Consider the following 18378-nt stretch of genomic DNA (forward strand, 5'->3'; position numbering starts at 1 on the left):
TGTAAAGGCTCACATCCTTCCTACTGCGCTGTCCGCCCGAGACTTTCTGGTTGTCCATGATAGCCACCAACAGGCTAGACATGTCATCGTGTTTGCAACGGAACACAGCCCCTTATCAGTTTGGCAACAGTCAAGTACAAATTCTATTTCATATTCTCAACCTGTAAAAATAAAATTGTCTCTCATACCTGGCACAGTTAGCCTGTAATATAGCAAATGCAAGTAAATAAGTTGATAGGGTGTGAATCGGGGTCCAACCCAGCACTGACGAATCCCCTACATAGCTAGGCCCAACAGGCGCACCAAGTATTCTTCAAAGTGTACTTTTCTGCAGACACTAACCTTGTAATGAAAAGGTTCCTTGGCACTCTGCCCAAAGTTAGGACTGACAGAATGGGCGACAGTGACTCTTACCGTCAACAGCCACCCACTAGGATATGATGAGCAATAGGAATATGGGGAGGAAAACAACTGACACTGCATCCCTACCCCAGCCACCTTCACCAAAACAGTAGTCAGCCCAACCACATTCCTTTCCCAAATCCACTGCTGTAACCCTGTGGCTGGAACTCCCCTTATTCCACGGCGAACCAGATGTACAATCTGTCGCGCCCGAATGCCGCATCACCAAACCTGAGCTGCAATGAACCTCGGCCAACCAATCTTGCCCCCACCGGGCCTAATGCCAAACAGACTTGGGCGAAGGAACCTTCAATGGTGTTCCCAGGACAAAAGATTTGCGAACCGGTGCCGGGAAACAAACCTGGTCCCCCACTATTGACTTTCTCAATACTTGTAGTTGCGTAGGATAACTGAGCCACAGTTATAGCTTGTTGCATAGCATATTGGAAAACCTTCCATTCTGAAATCGTGAGACTGTGAAAGACTATAGGGAGTCACGTCCTACCTCGAATATAAATGAAAGGGGCATTATTTACCCAGTGAGAGAGTACTTGGACCTTAACAACTGGAATACTCTCATGGTGCCCAATATGCCAGGCATTCTGTGGTGCTGCTCAGCACCCAGAGAGTTGTGCTCAAAACTCGGGCCTACTAGGGATGAGCGCTGATGCTCAGCTAGGCTGGGGTGCTCTCAGAGTGCCAGGGGCCCTCATGCCTATAATACCATGATGCCCAAGAGTGTGAAATACGCATTACAATGGAATTGACCTATGCTGGTAATATGGCATTCAGTGTGCCAGCATACATGTGATGTTGCCCAGCTCTGTCACCTATGTTCATAGTACAATTCTGCCAGGGAGGAGAGCCAATTCTGAGGAAGGCTGAGGCTTTCTCAGAGTGCCAGAGGTCTGCTCACTTCTCAAATGATGCTCAATGTGCCAGCCATCCAGTGGTGCTGCTCTGCGGTGCGAGAGTTCTGCGCAAAACACGAGTCTGCCAGGGATGAGTTCCAATGCTCAGCTAGGCCGGGGTGCTCTCAGAGTGCCAGGGGTCTGCTAATCATAACTGAGACTCATGCTGATATTACCATGATGCCCAAGAGTGTGAAATACACATTACAATGAAATTGACCTACATCAACCCTGCATGTAAAGCATCATCGCCATGCCAGTGACTTACAGTGGAGGGGATGCCAGCTGTGTACAATCAAGAACTGCTGATAAGCATTTCATGGTGCAGTCTTCTATCATACGTATATACTAATCAACATAAAGGAGTTGCTCTGACCATCCGATGTAATCATCTGCACTGAAGTGGGTACATGTCTTGCACTGGGTTAATCCTGCTCACACAGGATCTGCTGCCCACACGACACTCTTGTACACGTGCACACCTGGGCAAACTAGAAGGGTACAAGTCTGATTACAGTGAGCTGCCAACAGGAGTTACCATACTCTCTGCCCGCCTCAATCTGCCGATTGGACAACGTAAGTCTCACTTCCACAACCATCCATTGGCTGATTCCTTTCAGTGTACCACGTGAGAGATTCCGGTCTTGGAATGTGGATGTGCTTACAAACTAGCACGCATTATCTACTCAAGATTAGACTAAACTGACCCAGTGTAATTGTCACATTGTCAGCGGCAAACACATGGCCTGAAGAATACAAACAACAAACGTTTGTTATAGGAGGCAGTAAGGATAGTTGCACCATCAGTCCATATCAAATATCCACATATTTTAAAACTAAAGTATTTAATACAAAGCTTGAGAAGCTCTACAATAATTATGAGTAGATTCACAATGAACTGAAACACCAAAGAGTACTCATCTCCAAATTTCTCAACCTGTAAATCAAATACCCAGGATGATATGCTTCTTAAGGTAAAGTTGTATTAGAGATGTATTAGCAGTCAGCCTCCACAGTGTAGCAATCTTCCTGGCACTGCAGTCTCCACTCCTGCAGAGAGTTATGCTGGTCCAGTAGTGTAACAAAGATGTGTGGCCAGAACCCTCCCTATTATACCCTAAGGTCAGGTGACCGGGAGGGGCGGCACCTTCTGGAAAAATCCAGGGGGTTGGAAATCTCTGGAAAAATCCAGGAGGCTCCGGGGTGTTCCCTTGCTTCCCTACCTGTCTGTCAATAGGGACAAAAGGCTACAGTTGCAAAAAGTCCCAGACCGTGCAGACTACCAGCATGCAGATGAAGGGTAGGCCTCACTGCAGTAGCAGGGCCTATGGCTGATACACTAGTGTCACCATGCTTTTAAGGGAGAGCACCTGCACCTCAGCACAGTTTAGCAGTGGTAAGGGGCCCAGAGTCCTAAGTCCAACAAAAATATGTGGTCCAGTGGTAGGCAAAGAGGGCAAAAAATGTAGAAGAAGACCACCCCAGGGCTGACAGGTCTAACACTGACTTGTTAGAAATAAATTAACGAATTATCTGCATACAGTAGGACTTATATTTGTCTGACTAAAATCACTTTCAGTTTACCATGCAAACTGTGCCTATATTTTCCCGACAAAGCTCAATAGAGATTTGAAATTACATACAGCACAAAATGCAATCCCATCACGAATGGATGTAGGAGAGGATCAAAAAGCCCCACCTCTTTTTGTCATCAATAGGTTTACTATATGGTGATTCAAAATATTGGTCAGTACGTGTGATTGAGTGGAATGGCTCACAGAATAGGTTGGCAAAATGTATGATTTTCTGTGTATTTCCCACATGTTTGATTAACAGTATGCTCCACTTTCCAACACACATTGCACCAGAACTTCCACAGTGGTGCGAACTGTATGGCAACAGCCGATAAATGTTAACATTTAAAATGTGTGCCATGATTGGATCAATCTTTGGTACTTGTTCAGATATGTATATTCCAGCTGTTATATGAGTAGTTGCGCTTACAAGGGAAGTTTCTAAAAACAGGGATGGTTGTGAAACTCTAGTAGGAGGGCTAGCATGTTGAGCAACAGCTGAAAAAGAGAGTTTCATATGTAACGTCCGTGTGTGAGAGAATCAAGTCTCACTGTCACCAAGCCGTGGCCACCTTGTAAGGTAGCATCTTAAAATGTCAGCAGCTTTACACATCAAAAATTACAATCACTGTACAATAAATTCAGAAAGTTTATTCAAAATTAAATAACCACAGAAAGCACAAAATACGTTTCACTGACGAACATGAGAGATTGAAATAGAAAGTCCTTGCAGTGACCTATTTTGTCCAGTGTTTTTAGAAAAATACACATAAGAGAGCGCGGCACAAGGAGAATTCTGTACAAGAGCAATATTGAAGATCCAGCTCGTCCTATCTTTGGCCACTAGGGGTGAATCACTTAGTTGGAAAAGAAGTGGTATTTCAGTGAGATGAGTTCACATTTTTTTAAACAATAAATACACAAATAATACATAACAATAAATACAAATTGCATTTTACAGTCCTTACAAAGTACTGATGAGTTACTAGGAAACGTAATCTTATTGCTTCTGGCCAGCCAGATGCTTCTATATTTGTATTAGGTTAAAAGGGGACCTCACTGTACTGTGAGACAAAACAGCACCTTTCATGAAAGGAGAGGACATAATTGACGCTCGTCGTTTTATAGAATGAATTGGTCACATCCCTCTCCTTGGGTCGATTTTCAATCTTGTGTAAAACTAGATAATGCAAAGATAATTGCACCTGGTGGTTCATTTAAAGTTTTACTCCCACTTTGCGAGAGGTATGAATTGTGATTGAACTTGTTTACTGCAGGGAGGATGCCAGTTGTGAACAGTCTGTAAGGCTTTCTATCTCCTTCACCACCTCAATAATTGCTTGTGCCTGGTCTTGGTGGAGCACATGGGTAGCATTGTACAGAAACTTCTCATGGAGTGATTCTTGGCTGAGGGGCTTCCTCCAGTGTCCATAGAAGGTGTCACATCTGCCGGTCACGATCTCTCCACTCTCCAGGAGCAGCACTACTTCTCCGTACATCTTGTCAAAGTTAGCTACATTGTCTTCAGGGTGCTCCACTACCACCTTCTTCAATAGGTTGATGAGGTCTGGTCTCCTAAGGCTGTCCTCACTGAAGGAAGAGATGCCCACCTCGCCATCGAGGAGAGCAGTGCAGGCGTTGAACTGGAAGGAGTGTCGCGCCTCGTGCTCAGACTCTGGGAAGGGCCTGTTGATATACTTGGAGACTGGGACCCTCAGAAGAACAGTGCGGATGGAAGCAGGGTTAAAGGAGCCGGTTATATTGGTGACTCGGTTTCTGACTGAGATGGCAGCGTCTGCCACCCAGTGCATGCCCAAGTGAGCTGGGAACCTCTTGAAGGCGATGTCTTGCTTCTCCAAGAGAAAGCTGTAATCTTGATCTGGCATTGCCAGGGCCGAGGGATGGTAGTCACCATAGAAAGCACTGAACCCAGAGCAGCCGGGCACATCGTCCAAGATAAGTGGGTTGGCTTCCATCCCACGGGCAGCCAGAAGTGCTGCTTCCATCCCAAAGCGGGTCGCATTGCCAATATGGAGAGGCTTGGCAAGAGTTGCCGCATTGGCCATAGGTGCCCCTGCCAGAGAGGCAGCAATTGCCAGAGCATGGGCACATTGTTCTGCATTCAATGAAAGGAGTTTTGCTGTAGCAGCAGCACTGCCCATAGTGCCAACAACCGAAGGAGGGTGGAACCTGAAGGAAACACAAAGATCTGTGTCAGACATTGAATAATGATAATACCAAAACAGATTTAAAAGAGGGGTAATGCTAACAATAAGTGTGAATTATGGAAATATATTTAAAGCATGTCAGACAGTAATGCTATCATGCAGTACAAGGAAACAGAGAAAAAAATGCTAGGATCTAATCAAGCATTAGACACAAACTAGTTTAATCTAGTTACAGTGAGCAGAAAAATAAATGTTACCATGTTTACATTGTACTGTGTGCTATCCACATACATGATTTTGTTTGAATCACAGATTCCTCTTGCAGATATTTCTGCCCTTTGCCCCCGTCAGACACGCATCATAACATTCCCTCTCTTTATGGATCTCACATTTAGAACATTGAATATTTCTACTGTCTTTCAGCATCATAACCACGCTCGGGAGATACTGGAGCCCCCTATGGGCATCATTTGTTGGCCATAGGATATTTCTGCCCTTTGTGCTTATCATACAAACCTTTTAGGGATATTGCTGGCTTCATTGGAGAAACGCATGAGTCTTCCTTGCACCTCGATGCCCACGTTGAATGCCAACAGAAAGTCTGAGCCACTGGGTCGGAAACCCACGGGCAACATCTGTGTGGCAGCCATTAGTGCCGGCAGCACAGCACCTGACGGGTGAGTGGCAGGGTGCCAAGTGTCATCGAAGTCCATGGAGTGACTCTGTTAGAAGAGAAGTAGAGGATTAGAAGGTCTTTAAAGAAGGGTCGGTCAGGATGTGATGTTAAGCAGAGAGATTGTGTCATCGACCTATGGAAACAATTTACAAAAGTGTAGGATTCATATTCTAAGATTTGGTTGACTGACTGTGCCATTGCCCAATACAGACTCTTTACAGAAGTGGAAACAGACAGGATTTTACATTGGTGGGGACAGCATTTAAGTAAAATTCTCACAAACTCATCGCTCTTAGTCTATGATTTATTGATAAAGTGATTGACAGCTTTCAAAATCCTTACCGCTACTCCATTGACATATGCAGCCAGCGTAGGTGGGAGTCTCAATCCTTTCCTTCCGTACACAGAGCTGATGGCAGACAAGGAGTACATGTCCTGTTGGAGAAAGAATTAAGTTAGAAATCAACAGTGGTGGAACAACAGAGCTTGTGCGAATGTGGGTTATTCAACTCTAAACACAGGATGATTCAACCTCATACGTTGTGGTGTGTCTTAGAAGAAATGCAGGAGCAGGTAAGGAGTCTCTGTGAGTAGATGTAGTGTTTCTGAAGGACAGTTGTACAGTGGATCAGAGGTTGCAATGTTTATTTAGGTACCATAGTCCACAGTTAATGGCTTAACATCTGAAGGCAGCCTGGGGTGTGATTAGTGGGTGAGTATTTCATGGTGGATGAGTAAATAATAGTGGATTTTGTGACTTTGTCTTTCTCTCTTATCTGTTATTCCAGTGAGATGGTCACACTGGTGTTCTAGAGGGTTATTTAATGGGTGAGGGGTTCATGGTGTGTTGCTTGGTAAGATCCAAGATTCGGATAACCAGGTAAATTCTCATGGTGATACTGAACAACGATAGTCTCAAAGGGGTTTTGATTAAGGGACGGTTTGAATCCTGAGACATGGTTTTAAGTCAATGCCTCCTTTTCTCTCTGAGTAGTTCAAAGATATGCTAACTTTCTGGGTGAATGCAGGGTGTTTAAATGCTTGTGTGTTACAAGATGTGTTGTTCATTTTGCTACCAGCCTCACCTTGACTGACATGACTCCTGGGTGATGGTGCACTCTGCTGATGTACAGGGTTTTAATGGACGTGTAATCCTTGGTGTGCTTTTTGGCTCAGAGCCTGTCTGCTTTTAACTCATAAGGTCTCAAGGAAATTAGGTATAGTAGGTTTTTAATTGCTGGGGGGCGAATGGTGGGCTTGCTTTGGCCCATGTCTCAGGCTGGATCAAAGGTAGATGGTGTCCATTGCTGGAATAGAGGGCTTTAATGGATGGATTTTACATTAGTGTTCTTTGGTGTGTTCCACGCTGTGGTGACTGTAGCCTTTTACAGAGCAGGATCACGGGGATACAGTCACACTCTTGGCCGAAAAAGGGTTTTTAATTGTTGTATTTCGCATGGTATGATGTTTAGTGTGTTCAATGTCTCCTCTTACCTGGCAGTATCCCAGGGCGATGTTGAACACATGGGTCGTGCTTCCCACCAGTCCAACGCCGATGCTGTCCAGGATCATGCGCTTGCTTCGGTGCCGCACAGTTTGGGACAGGTGATCTGTCTGGACTCCATGTATGAAGGAAGCAAAGCTGCTAGTGACCGCCTTCTCCAGAGGGCTCCCCTCCAGCACTGAATAAAGAGAAGAGACAGGATCAGAACTATAAGCATTCTGGGTTGGCATCAGACACAAATCCAGCTGATCTGGGCCAGAACCAGATGTTGTTTATATGGGACAATCTTTACCCAGGGCTCTTGGAGTTCTAGACTGATAGCAAACTCAAACCAGTGCTAGCAGCTCCAAAACCAGAAACTGGGACCATGGCATAAGGGACCCAAGTCAGGGTGAGTGACACCAGAACCTGTAACTGGGCCCATGGGATACAGAGCGATCCGGGCACGAGGAGAGTGGCATCAGAACAAGTAACTGGGCCCAGGGTATACAAAGCGGCATCATAACAGGGAGAGTTCCACGAGAACCAGTAACTGGGACCAATATATAGAGAGCGGTCTCAGACCAGGGGATCGGACATCAGAACCAGTAACTGGGCAGAAAAGAATCAGCGTGACCTCAGACCAAGGGTAGTGCATGCACCAAACACTTACCTTCCACCGCCGCTGTGTGCACCTGTCTGGACAGTCTGAGGATGGCGCGTGGTTTCTGAAAGAAGGGAGAAAGCATAATTAGCCGAGTTGTTTCATTGTATAAGAGCGTGGAAGGGAGTGGACAGGGCTAAAAGAGAAGAACACAAGGCACCAGAGTCGAGAAAGGGAGGAGGACAGAGAAGGGGAAATAACAGGAGATATTCAAGGGTTTTCACAGCTAGCAAGTGCAATCTGTTAAACTGCAGTCCAAGATTAGCAAACAAGCAACTTCATCTTGGTCCATGGGCAGTCTCAGCCTGGCATATAAGTAACTCACTGTTAGAGCATGAGATGTCAGTCCCAGCATGGCACATTGCCTGGCATATCAACAGGAACAGCATGGAGTATAAACAGCCATAGAGCTGCAGCACTGGCACCACAGCCACACCATCACAGGGGGACCAACAGCAGCAGCACCCAGGGAGGACTCTGATAAATGATGCCAGCACCTTGGCATATGAAGTCAGCACACTGACATATGATGCAAGTACCCTGGCATTACAGGAACCATTGTGCCATATTATGCCAGCACCTTAAGCTGGCACACATCTAATCGCAGCACTATGTCTAAGGATGCTGGTCTTTTGGCCTGTGATGCCAGCAGACTGTGAAATTATGCCAGTTTAGTACCACATACAACAGGTGGTCGCTGTTCTGGTGCAAGCATTCTGATTGGGTGTTGGCAGAGAAGCCGTGTGAAGCATGATATCAGCGGGCACAGAGTGAAACTCTTTATTGTGCTTCTGCCGTAGATGCGAGAAAGACAATGTCTCTTGGGCCACAGTGTCCCTCCGAGGCACTATGTATCAAGTGGCACATGCATGCCACCCGGGACCCCGTATCTATATGGGCACAGTTTTATGATCGGCTAAAATAAAATGTTGTTTGAACAATTCCCCTTCAGGGATGCCTCGAGAACCTCTGGCTATTGTCAAACACTGTTTACGTGGTGTACGTTGTGCATTATTACACCTACTTTGGGAAACAAATACTTACAATAAAGTCCCAAACTCCTTTCAGTGCAATCTGCTGCTGCTAATACTGCATTTTAACGAGCAGTTTGTGCTTCACAGGCTGTGCTTGATAACAGCAACAGCGCTACAAACAACAGAACTGCAGCAAAACCCGTAGGCGCTTTAAATATTACTGCCGCATTTCTGAGAATTATCCCGCATGATAAAAGCCCCAATTTGGTGAACATCTTCTCACAGACCTCAACTACCCAGGATGCTTCTGCAATGATCACGGGAGACAGAGACGTCCATATTATGAACATCACAGAAACACGTGACGAATGGTCTCAGACCTGGCGATATTACAACACAAGGCAAGGCAAGAATAAAAGGCGCTCTCCTTTTATTCACAAACGTATATTTTAAAATGAAAAAACGTGTTAAGAATTGTGAGAATATAAAAAGTACATAAAAAGCATGAGAATGCCAAGATGAAAAAAACGAATACACAAATTAAGGCAGTAATTCAGCCACATACATTATCTAATAGGTGAATGCACTGTCTGTTGTATTTTAAAATATATCGTTCTATAAAAACAAATACATGAATAGCGAGATCGAGAGAAAGGCTTTCAACAAATTTAAGTGGAGAAGGGAAATAAAGTATGCCTCCCAAGCAGACGAAAAATATACAGATCCATCCATTAGAGGGGCCAAAACCTGATGCCTGTAGCAGGGTCTCACCTGGAAGGCGCATTGAAGCATGTTCCGCACTGGTGTCTGCCTCTGTCCTGGGAGAAGCTTTCCCTGTCTGTGCAATCAGTTTCTGTCTTTCGAGATGGACCTCCTGAGCCCCGCAGTCTATCTCTGTCGACCGGAGAGGTGTCTCTTTTGTCTCTGTCCTGGGACAGTCCTTCGCTCTGCCTCGCTCTCTCTGGTGCTGGCAGGCAGGGGCAGGTGAGCTCCTGGTGTTGGCTGATGCTGTTGCTCTCTCCTGACAGAGGTTATATAGGCTGAAGAGGCGCTTGAGATCCCCGCAGGGGAGCCCTGTGTGGAGTGACGTCACTAAAAGGGGAGGGAGAGGTGTGACCAGAGCCAGGTGTCTTCCTCTGGGAAAGACCAAGGAGACATCTGGGAAATTCCTGTAGGAAATAACGTAGAAAAGACCAGAGAGAGTGGCCCGTGGGAAATCCATGGAAGAGACCACAGACTGATCCACAGTGTCCATGTCGCCCTCACCTGGCTTCATAAAATGGAGGAGGAACTTAGATCCTTCTAAATCAAATCAAATCAAAATAGCTTTATTCGAAATCACAAAGTGAATCATAAAAGCTACAAAGTACATTCATGACAATACTTTAAAATATCCAAAATACAAGTTTAAAACAAGGTACAAAATTCTTCTAAATAAAAACAAGAATGTTAAAAAGTATTAAAAGATCCTTCTAGTAATCATGATATTAAGAGTGTTTGTGAGCGCGCGCAGATCAATAAAGGGTTTTGTAAAGCGCGGCAAAACACTGCGAGGGTCTCAAGGCACATTGGAATCTTTCCCTGCATGCCTATACATCTGCGCATGTATGTATTTAATGACAGCCATTTGTATTCACAATATAATTTGTACATTCACACATTTGAATCCAACATAGGAAATAGGTCATGCGAACACCAGTTTCATAATTTTATTTAAATTTGCCATTTATCTTCGTGAGTGCGTAGGTGTTTGTACGCAATTCTTTATCTCTGTTTATATGACTCTCTGCCTACAATTCTAAGCATCTCTCCAAGAATCAGTGCTTTAAGTGGGCCGGGTCTTGTCGGTGCTGAGCACGGGCAGTTCTAAAAAGCAGGTGCTGAGACGGGTCCCTATCGGACTCTCCATTCATCAGGATAATAAAATATAAATCTTAACTCTGCAGCAGAACCATCCTTCGCCTCCTTTGATGTGACTTCAAAGAGACTGGATATAGTTCTTTTACAGTCTCACCATTTCAGAACTGAAGCATTTTTAACATGCTATATGTATGAAGCCATAGTTGTTGCTTATTTATGCTATGCAACTATCAACCACTGACAAGGCCAATAGTACTGGCTTATTGCAAGTGTAATGTTACTTGCTGTATTATATATTTGGATGTAATGACAGAAGTACCAAAACACCAGTCGGTAGGGTGACCTACCGTCCGTACATTTCACGCACCAGCCGTTATTTGGGCCTCTTGTCCTTGCCTGTGGGGAATTCCTTTACGGACGCCTTTTGTCCCTAATTTGGGACATCACAGTGATCTGCCTGCCCCCCCCCAAGCAGCCTTAGAGTTCTGTAACTCACTGCAGGGGTCAGCTTGCGCTCCTGCAGTGATCAGTGACCTGCAGCGCCCCTTCGCCAACCTGGCACAGATTACTATCGGCCCATTATCATTCTGTATATCGGCCTCATTAGCCATACAGAATGATAATGGGCCTCTCTACAGTGACGCATTTCCTGTGTCTCCTCCTGCCCCAGCCAAGGGCATGGCATTTTTTTCTTTTGTTTAGTGGCTGTTGTTAATTGAAAATCCAGTTGAAAAAAAAGCCATACTTTATAAATGTAAATCACGTCGAAAATGGGTAAAGAAACATTTTAAAATAAAGCGGATAAGTAAAAAACATATTTATAAAAAAAGGGGAATATTTTAGCAACATTTATGAAACAGCGCGAGCTGTAGAAGCATTTTGAAATGAAAAATTAGGCACATGTCGGTTGTAAGAGGTGTGTTAGGTACATCACGCCGCTTGCTTGTGTTTTGTACATTAGTATGCCCTAATTGCCCTTAATACGCCTTGGTCCGTGCCGAAGAGGAAGTTTAAGGAAGAGTTTGTTTAGTGAAAGTAATTTCAAATCGGCTTTTCACAAACCTCCTGGATGTTTGAAGTGACAGGTTGAAAACAGCCCAGCGGAAAGGAGATTTTTTTCTTGGCATTCTGCTGTATAAGCGTTTAAATTCCGAAACCAAACTTTGTTAAAGCAATACAGCATGTCAAACAAAGCATAAAAAGGCAATAAATGCAGCTATTAAAATGCGTGTTGGAAGTCCATTTCCTACAATCTTTGGCATCTTCTACTTTCAGAGATCACAGACCTTTTTGCAATGCAGAATTTGAGAATTTCCCACAGTTCGGCACCAGAACTTTAATAGATCACCTGTTCTTCAAAGAAAAATGTGCCTTCATGATTGCGAAAGGCCATACAGTCATTTCAAAGTCTTTATTTCGATTTATCATCATAAAAGACACATGGTAAAAACAATTTTTAAAATAAATAGAGGGGTACAGAAGGCAAATAAGGGGGGACAATCGCCTCGACGTAGACTGCAAGTGGAACATTCATAGCAGCGGGAAATATAAATAAATAGATAAATGTCTCATACATTTAAAATAGATAAAAACTATTAAAAATTATCAATTTAACAAACGAGGCGTAATTTATAAGCTCGAATAATCCAGAACCAATGTAGAAATTTTGAAACAGCGATAGTCACAGTTTGGGATGTGTTTGACTTAAAGCACCGCAAAGCCTCGACCCCCGTTGGAAAACCAAATAAGAGACATATTGGTTTAATCCAAACCTGTCTGGGTGTTTTGTACTCTGGACAAATGAATAAAATGTGCGCGATATTTTCCCGATTGGCAGGGCAGAAAGGACAATCGGATTTTAAATCATTTCGCCATTTTGCTACAAATGTATTGATTGGTAGAGTACCCACCCTAAATTGGTGAAATCGCTTTCTGTCCTCGGCGACAGTGATACAGTCCCAATAATTTTCAAACAAGTGTTTGTCTTTTAATGCAAGGAAGTCAAAAGTTAGAGACGGGCCGATACTTGAACCAAATCTTCTCTCTGAAACCACCCGCCAATACATGTCTTTTAGGGTTTTTCTAGGGGGAAAAGTATGTTCTGAAGGCTCCTCCCATAAACTTGCTAGGCCCATTGCGGAATACAATAACCTGACCTCCCTCATCCATAAAATCTTATTCCCCTTATCAAACCCCCTAACATCCAGAAAAGCCCAGGCATATTCGGAGAGTTCAGGGGTGACCCAGAGCCTCCTCCAGTAGGCCACTAGTCTGTATCTTGCGATGTCCTCTATGCGTGGGACCCCCAAGTCATAGTACAGGGGGATTAGGGGAGTTGAAATCGGGAGGCCAGTAATCAGTCGCAAAAACTTACTTTGTGCCCTAGTAAACTGGGTGAGATTACTAAATCCTCACAGTTCTACCCTGTAAAGGCTTGCTGAGCCTATCTTGGCTTCATATATTTTAAGCGCTGGGATCATAGGTTTGGTATGGGACAAATGTAATTCTTTTATTAGTGTGCCAGTTAACTGTGCATGCTTTATTGTCACCTGATCTACATGCGATTTCCATTCTAACTTTGAAGCAAGGGTTATGCCCAAATAACTGTTCCAATTTTATTCCATTCATCAGCACGGTTCCTCTAACATGTCTAGTCTTATGCAGGACCATGAACATCGTTTTGGTGACGTTAACAATTAGTCCATGGTCTTTGCAGAAGACTTGAAACACATCTAAAGCTTTTTGGAGGCCCTGCTGTGTCTTGGAAATTAATAAAGTATCGTCAGCAAACATCAACAGAGGAATCAACTTGCCATCCAATTTAGGGGCGTCAGTTGGAGTATCCTTGAAATAGTTGATAACTCTGTTGATGTATAGAGAGAAAAGGGTCGGGGCTAGAACACACCCTTGACGTACTCCCCTGGCAATTGAGAATTTATCTGTAACACTGCCTGATTGGTTCCATCTTACTTGTGCAAAATTGTCCTCGTGCAGTTTAATTAAAAAGAGTAAAATATCAATGGGCATTCCTTGTTCTTTAAAAACAGACCACATTTTTGCTCGAGGGACTAAATCAAAAGCTGATTTAAGGTCAACAAAGGCTGCAAATATCATGCCTTCACCCAACTGAACCACCCGCCAGTATATTAGTAAAAGCCTAAATACCTGATCAATAGTACTTGTGTGGCTGCGGAACCCTGCCTGCAGTGGTGATAGAATTGCCTCCTCCTCTATCCATCCCTGTATCCTTAGTAGGAGAAGCCTGGCGACCACCTTCTGGATACAATCGATCAGGCTAATGGGCCTGTAGTTGCCCGGATCTGCACGATCTCCCTTTTTAAAAATCGGGATGATCTGGGCGCCCTTCCAAGTTTTGGGTATGGGTGTGCCGTTCGATATGCAGTTAGCCAGGGAAAGAATGTATGGTGCCCAAAGATCTTTGTCCTGCATAAACAGGTCAGCTGGAATCATGTCTAAACCTGGTGCTCTGCCTCTGGGGATAGATTTCAAAACCTTATGAACCTCATTTAGATCAAAGGCCAAAGGAGTTGTGACCAAATCAGAAAAAATAATTGGTGTACCTCTCTCTTCATAGGCATCCGTGGGAGCAAACTGGGATTCATAATACAAGACCCACAGATTGGGAGGTACAAAATTGGTCGGTTCTTCTCTAATTTGACCCCTACCCCACCTGACCAGGTCCCAAAAGGAACACATCGATCGTTGTTTACTGGCTGAGCAAAGGTCGTTCCAATAGTCCTGGTCCCAAGCACGTTTGGCATCCAATTGTGCTTTTTTGTATAATTCGCGGGCATCCCTAATACAGGCTATATCCTTGTTTTTGACTGCATCGGACAAAGCCCGATAGGCTATCCTACATGGTTTCCCATACCATTGTTCCTCCTTTTTGGGTGGTCTATTGGGTTTGGCATGAGTTTGTTTTGTAAAGAAAACACCAAGTTGGTTAAATAAATTCGTGTGGATAATATTTGCATTTCCCATGTTGTCCTTCTGAGCAAAACAAATTTGTAGGTCATTTGTGGCTTTAATAGTTAAATCTTTTATTAATAAAATTTGCCTCTCGTTCAATAGGCTGTTAGCCCATTTGAGTCGCCTTGAGTCGTTAGATGGAACAATTTCCACTGTCTCGGGGGGAATTTCTTGACTGTTAATGTAAAATATTTGTAATGATAATATTAGGGGGTCATGATCACTCTCCACCCTCTCCACTACTTTCATATCCTTGATACTTGACCAATGTTCTTTGTTGGTCAGTATATAGTCAATACGACTTTTACGTAATCCATTGTTAAACGTAAAGGCCCCCAGTTTGTCAGATGCTGATCTACCATTGGTTGCGCGTAGACCTTGGCCCAAACAAAGTGCCTTAAGCTGAAGTACAGCCTCGGTCCATTTATTTACTGGCGCGAGAGTCAGCTGGGGAATGTTCCAAGTACGATCCTCCTCTAGAGTAAGATCAATATCATTAGCATCCAGAGGTTCAAAACAACAATTAAAATCACCCGCTACAATGACATCTCCCCTTTTGCAAAATACATCGAGAAGCTGGTCCAACTCCTCTACTGTTTTTGAAGATTTACCTCCTGGCAACCCTCTAGCGTAAATATTAAAAACAAATACATTTTTTAATCCTGGGCGCTTAATTTGAATAAGTAAAATATCGCTACTGTTAGAGTCCAATTGAGTCAGGGAATACCCGCTACTCTGTTTGATCCAGGTTAAAAGGCCCCCCTTAGCTCTTCCATGGAGGCTTGGGACAGCGGGAACATGAAAGCTGAGGTAGCCAGGTCTGTAGTCTTAAACAGTTGACCAGGTTTCCTGCAGCAATATAATGTCCTTTTTTTCAAAAAACTTGGACCAATCAGATGATACAACTTTGTTCCTAATTCCTGCTACATTCCAAGAAACTAGAGTGGAAAAGACATTATCCTTGTCATTACTACGAGGTGAAACTTCCTGCAGGGCTCTACCAGCAGAGTCCTCGCGTTGGGGTACCACTGGCAAAGAGCTAATGGTGTTAGGTGAGGCACTGGACATAGACACTTCACTGGATACCCCAGGGGTTGCGTCAAGTGGGTCTACATCTGGTGGTATGTTAGCTAAGAAGTGTAACCCTGATAAAGGTCCTCGCAGACCCTGTTCTAGCCCATTAACCAGTCAATCATTGCAATCCAAAGAACTCAACGCCTCAAATCTATTACTTACACTAATGGGTCTGACATAGGAATCTGGGCAGGAACCAAAACCTCTCGCTTTGCTGGCAACTGTAGGGCGAGGAGGGTAGAAAAACCCTAGAGGCAGAATATTAATACGATCTTGGTGTATTCTAATTGAGCCTGCCTGTCTAAGGATATTATCTACCAACTGGGGGGATGCAAAATTAACAACAACACAATCTCCATCCAAGCTTTTTTTAGTGTCTCCAACCCAGTCTACCCTGTGAACCATCTTAAAGTTATTATATAGATTGTCACCCAGGACTGTTCTAGCGTTCAGGAAGTGTAGCACTTTGTTCTTAAGTGATGACCAGTGTTCCTCTTTGCCATCTGATGTTTTAGGGACGTTTGCCAAAATGATGGAGTATGGACACGCCTCAGGAGGAAGATGGAATTTTAAGGCTTTTTGAGAGGAATAGGGAGTACCATTTAGATTATCTCTATAGCCTTCAGGGCCTGAAGTAATGTCTCTTGCGGGAATAACATTATTTATTACTTTAATTGGCTGAGCCGCTGCCTGTTTTCTGGGTAACTGAGCTCCGACATCCGAACTGGTATGTGCAGGTATTTGTGTGGGAACAGAGTCAGAGCAGGTACCCATTGGATTATTCGTGATCAGAGAACCCTGGTGACATGATACCTTACTTTCCAAGGCCGCTAATCTATAATCGATTAACTCAAGTTTTTCCATAACTGGGTTGATCAGGGCCTTGAGACGTACCTCTAAAGCCCCCATAAATCTATCCATTTGGTCATCTTCAATGGGGTTGGCTATAGGAGAAATTGTTGATTGGGTGCCCTCCGCATGAGTTTGTGAATTATCAACCTGGGTCAATTGGCTATTTACTTGAAGACCCGTGCCAAGAGAAGATTTAATTTTTCTTGCTTGTTTTGCACGCGGTTTGCTGACCATGGTGGCACTATCTGCCTTCTGCTTTCTCGGTAACTCTTTAGCTCTGGTAACAAACTCAGCCCGTGCCTGTCTAGTACGTGTATTAGGAGGAGATGACGTCGGGCTAGGTGCAAGAGGGCAAGGTGCATCTGATATGTCCAGCTGATCATAGCTTTGAGGCACTGTCATTGGTTCTTGATGGTTATCAGTTGGAATGACAGTCAATATAGTATTCGAATTGTTAGTATTGATGCTAAAAGGCTCGAGAGATAGCCTCCTTTCAACTATTTCTATCTCTTTAGCCACAGCCGTTTCAGCTCGTTTAAGGTAAGCGTCCAGTGTCCCAGTCCCCCCTTTTGAATTAACAAAACTTTTAGCCATTATGCTAGGCATGACTCCCAATGGTACACAATAATACAGGGGTACAAGGACACAAAGCGTGCACACCACGTAGTAATAATCACGAGTCCAAACACTCTAAAGTGCAATAATATCAATCGATCACTTATCTGTATGGTCCTGCACAACAATGTGCGTTGTTAGGGGGCTGGCCCGCCCCGACCTTATCCGCCCTTGGACGGCCTTAGACGGCCCGCCCTCTGCCCGGGCTCAGCCCGGCATCGCCCGCGCGCGTCCCGCGACGCTGATGAAGCTGATGCTTTTATTGCGCCTCCAGGCGTGCTGGTAGCCAGAAGTTGGCTGGGGCGCAGTGGTTGACGGGAGCTGTAGTCTTCCCTCACAGCGGCCGACAGCGTTGTCCAGCAGCGAGGGAGGCCCACAGCGTAGGCACCCCGTTCAGGTAAGCGGTCCGCTAAGCAGCTAGTGAGCAAAACTGGCAGAAGTGTCCCCCCCATACAGTCATACATGTTGCATGAAAGGACTGCTGCAGGCAGCAGTATTGCTTATTGCCAGTGCTACTTAAGTGTATTTCAAGAATGTCACTATTACTACAGTAAAGGCGCAGCAATAATGCCACACGAGCCATCCATCGCCCTGGCGCCCCACACTCGCAAGCAGGAAGAGACACTAATACTCTATTGGCTGATTTCAATCAGGGTGGGCTAGGTCAGCACTCTCCTAGCCGCACACTTTTTGCTGAACCATTCTGACTGACTGGCATTGATTGGTGTGCAGGGTCAAACTATGGCAATCTGGCAGTGGAGAAAGGCTGGCCTGACAGGTCAGTGTTTTTGTCTGCTTTTTGGCCTGTTTTAATGTCTGGTGGGCATGTTGTTCTTCTGATGTGTCTTCAGAAGATCAAAACTGTCCCGCTTTGTAAATATGGACCACTGTTTTTTTGGCTATCTGCTTTGCTGATGGGAGCCACTTTTATTCTTGATACCTGGGCCTATTTTCTGTCCCAGTCCAGCCCTGTTGAAGTGGCCAGATATAGATTTAGAACCACAGTGAAAACCAAAGGGACTACTCAAGATAAACCAGGGCAAACAAGTAAACAATCCATTTATTCATGTTTTCATTTAAATCTGATATTTGTGATTTTTTTTCTATTATGAATGGTGAACTACAGTTACCAGAA

General features: G+C 44.4%; 1 protein-coding gene across 1 annotated transcript; it reads right to left on the reverse strand.

The window, feature by feature from the left end:
* Window positions 1–3563: 3563 nt before the first annotated feature.
* On the reverse strand, window positions 3564–9841 carry LOC146862252 (cis-aconitate decarboxylase-like). Its single transcript, XM_085643253.1, has 6 exons — window positions 9624–9841; window positions 7888–7942; window positions 7226–7413; window positions 6074–6166; window positions 5572–5777; window positions 3564–5077 (listed from the first exon to the last, which is right to left on the reverse strand). The coding sequence occupies exons 1-6, from the start codon at window positions 9642–9644 to the stop codon at window positions 4156–4158; spliced, it is 1485 nt and encodes a 494-aa protein (XP_085499379.1). The 5' UTR covers window positions 9645–9841; the 3' UTR covers window positions 3564–4155.
* Between the last annotated feature and the right edge of the window lie 8537 nt (window positions 9842–18378).

The sequence above is a fragment of the Triturus cristatus genome, chromosome 2_2, assembly GCF_964204655.1.
Source record: "Triturus cristatus chromosome 2_2, aTriCri1.1, whole genome shotgun sequence".
In the NCBI taxonomy this organism is placed as follows: domain Eukaryota; kingdom Metazoa; phylum Chordata; class Amphibia; order Caudata; family Salamandridae; genus Triturus; species Triturus cristatus.

Excerpts from the sequence above, each read along its gene's own strand:
- LOC146862252 (XM_085643253.1), bottom strand. The coding sequence starts at position 9,644 with ATGCTTCAATGCGCCTTCCAG. Across the intron at positions 5,778-6,073 it reads CATATGTCAATGGAGTAGCG|AGTCACTCCATGGACTTCGA; the intron begins GTAAGGATTTTG and ends CTCTTCTAACAG. Across the intron at positions 5,078-5,571 it reads GCCAGCAATATCCCTAAAAG|GTTCCACCCTCCTTCGGTTG; the intron begins GTTTGTATGATA and ends TGTTTCCTTCAG.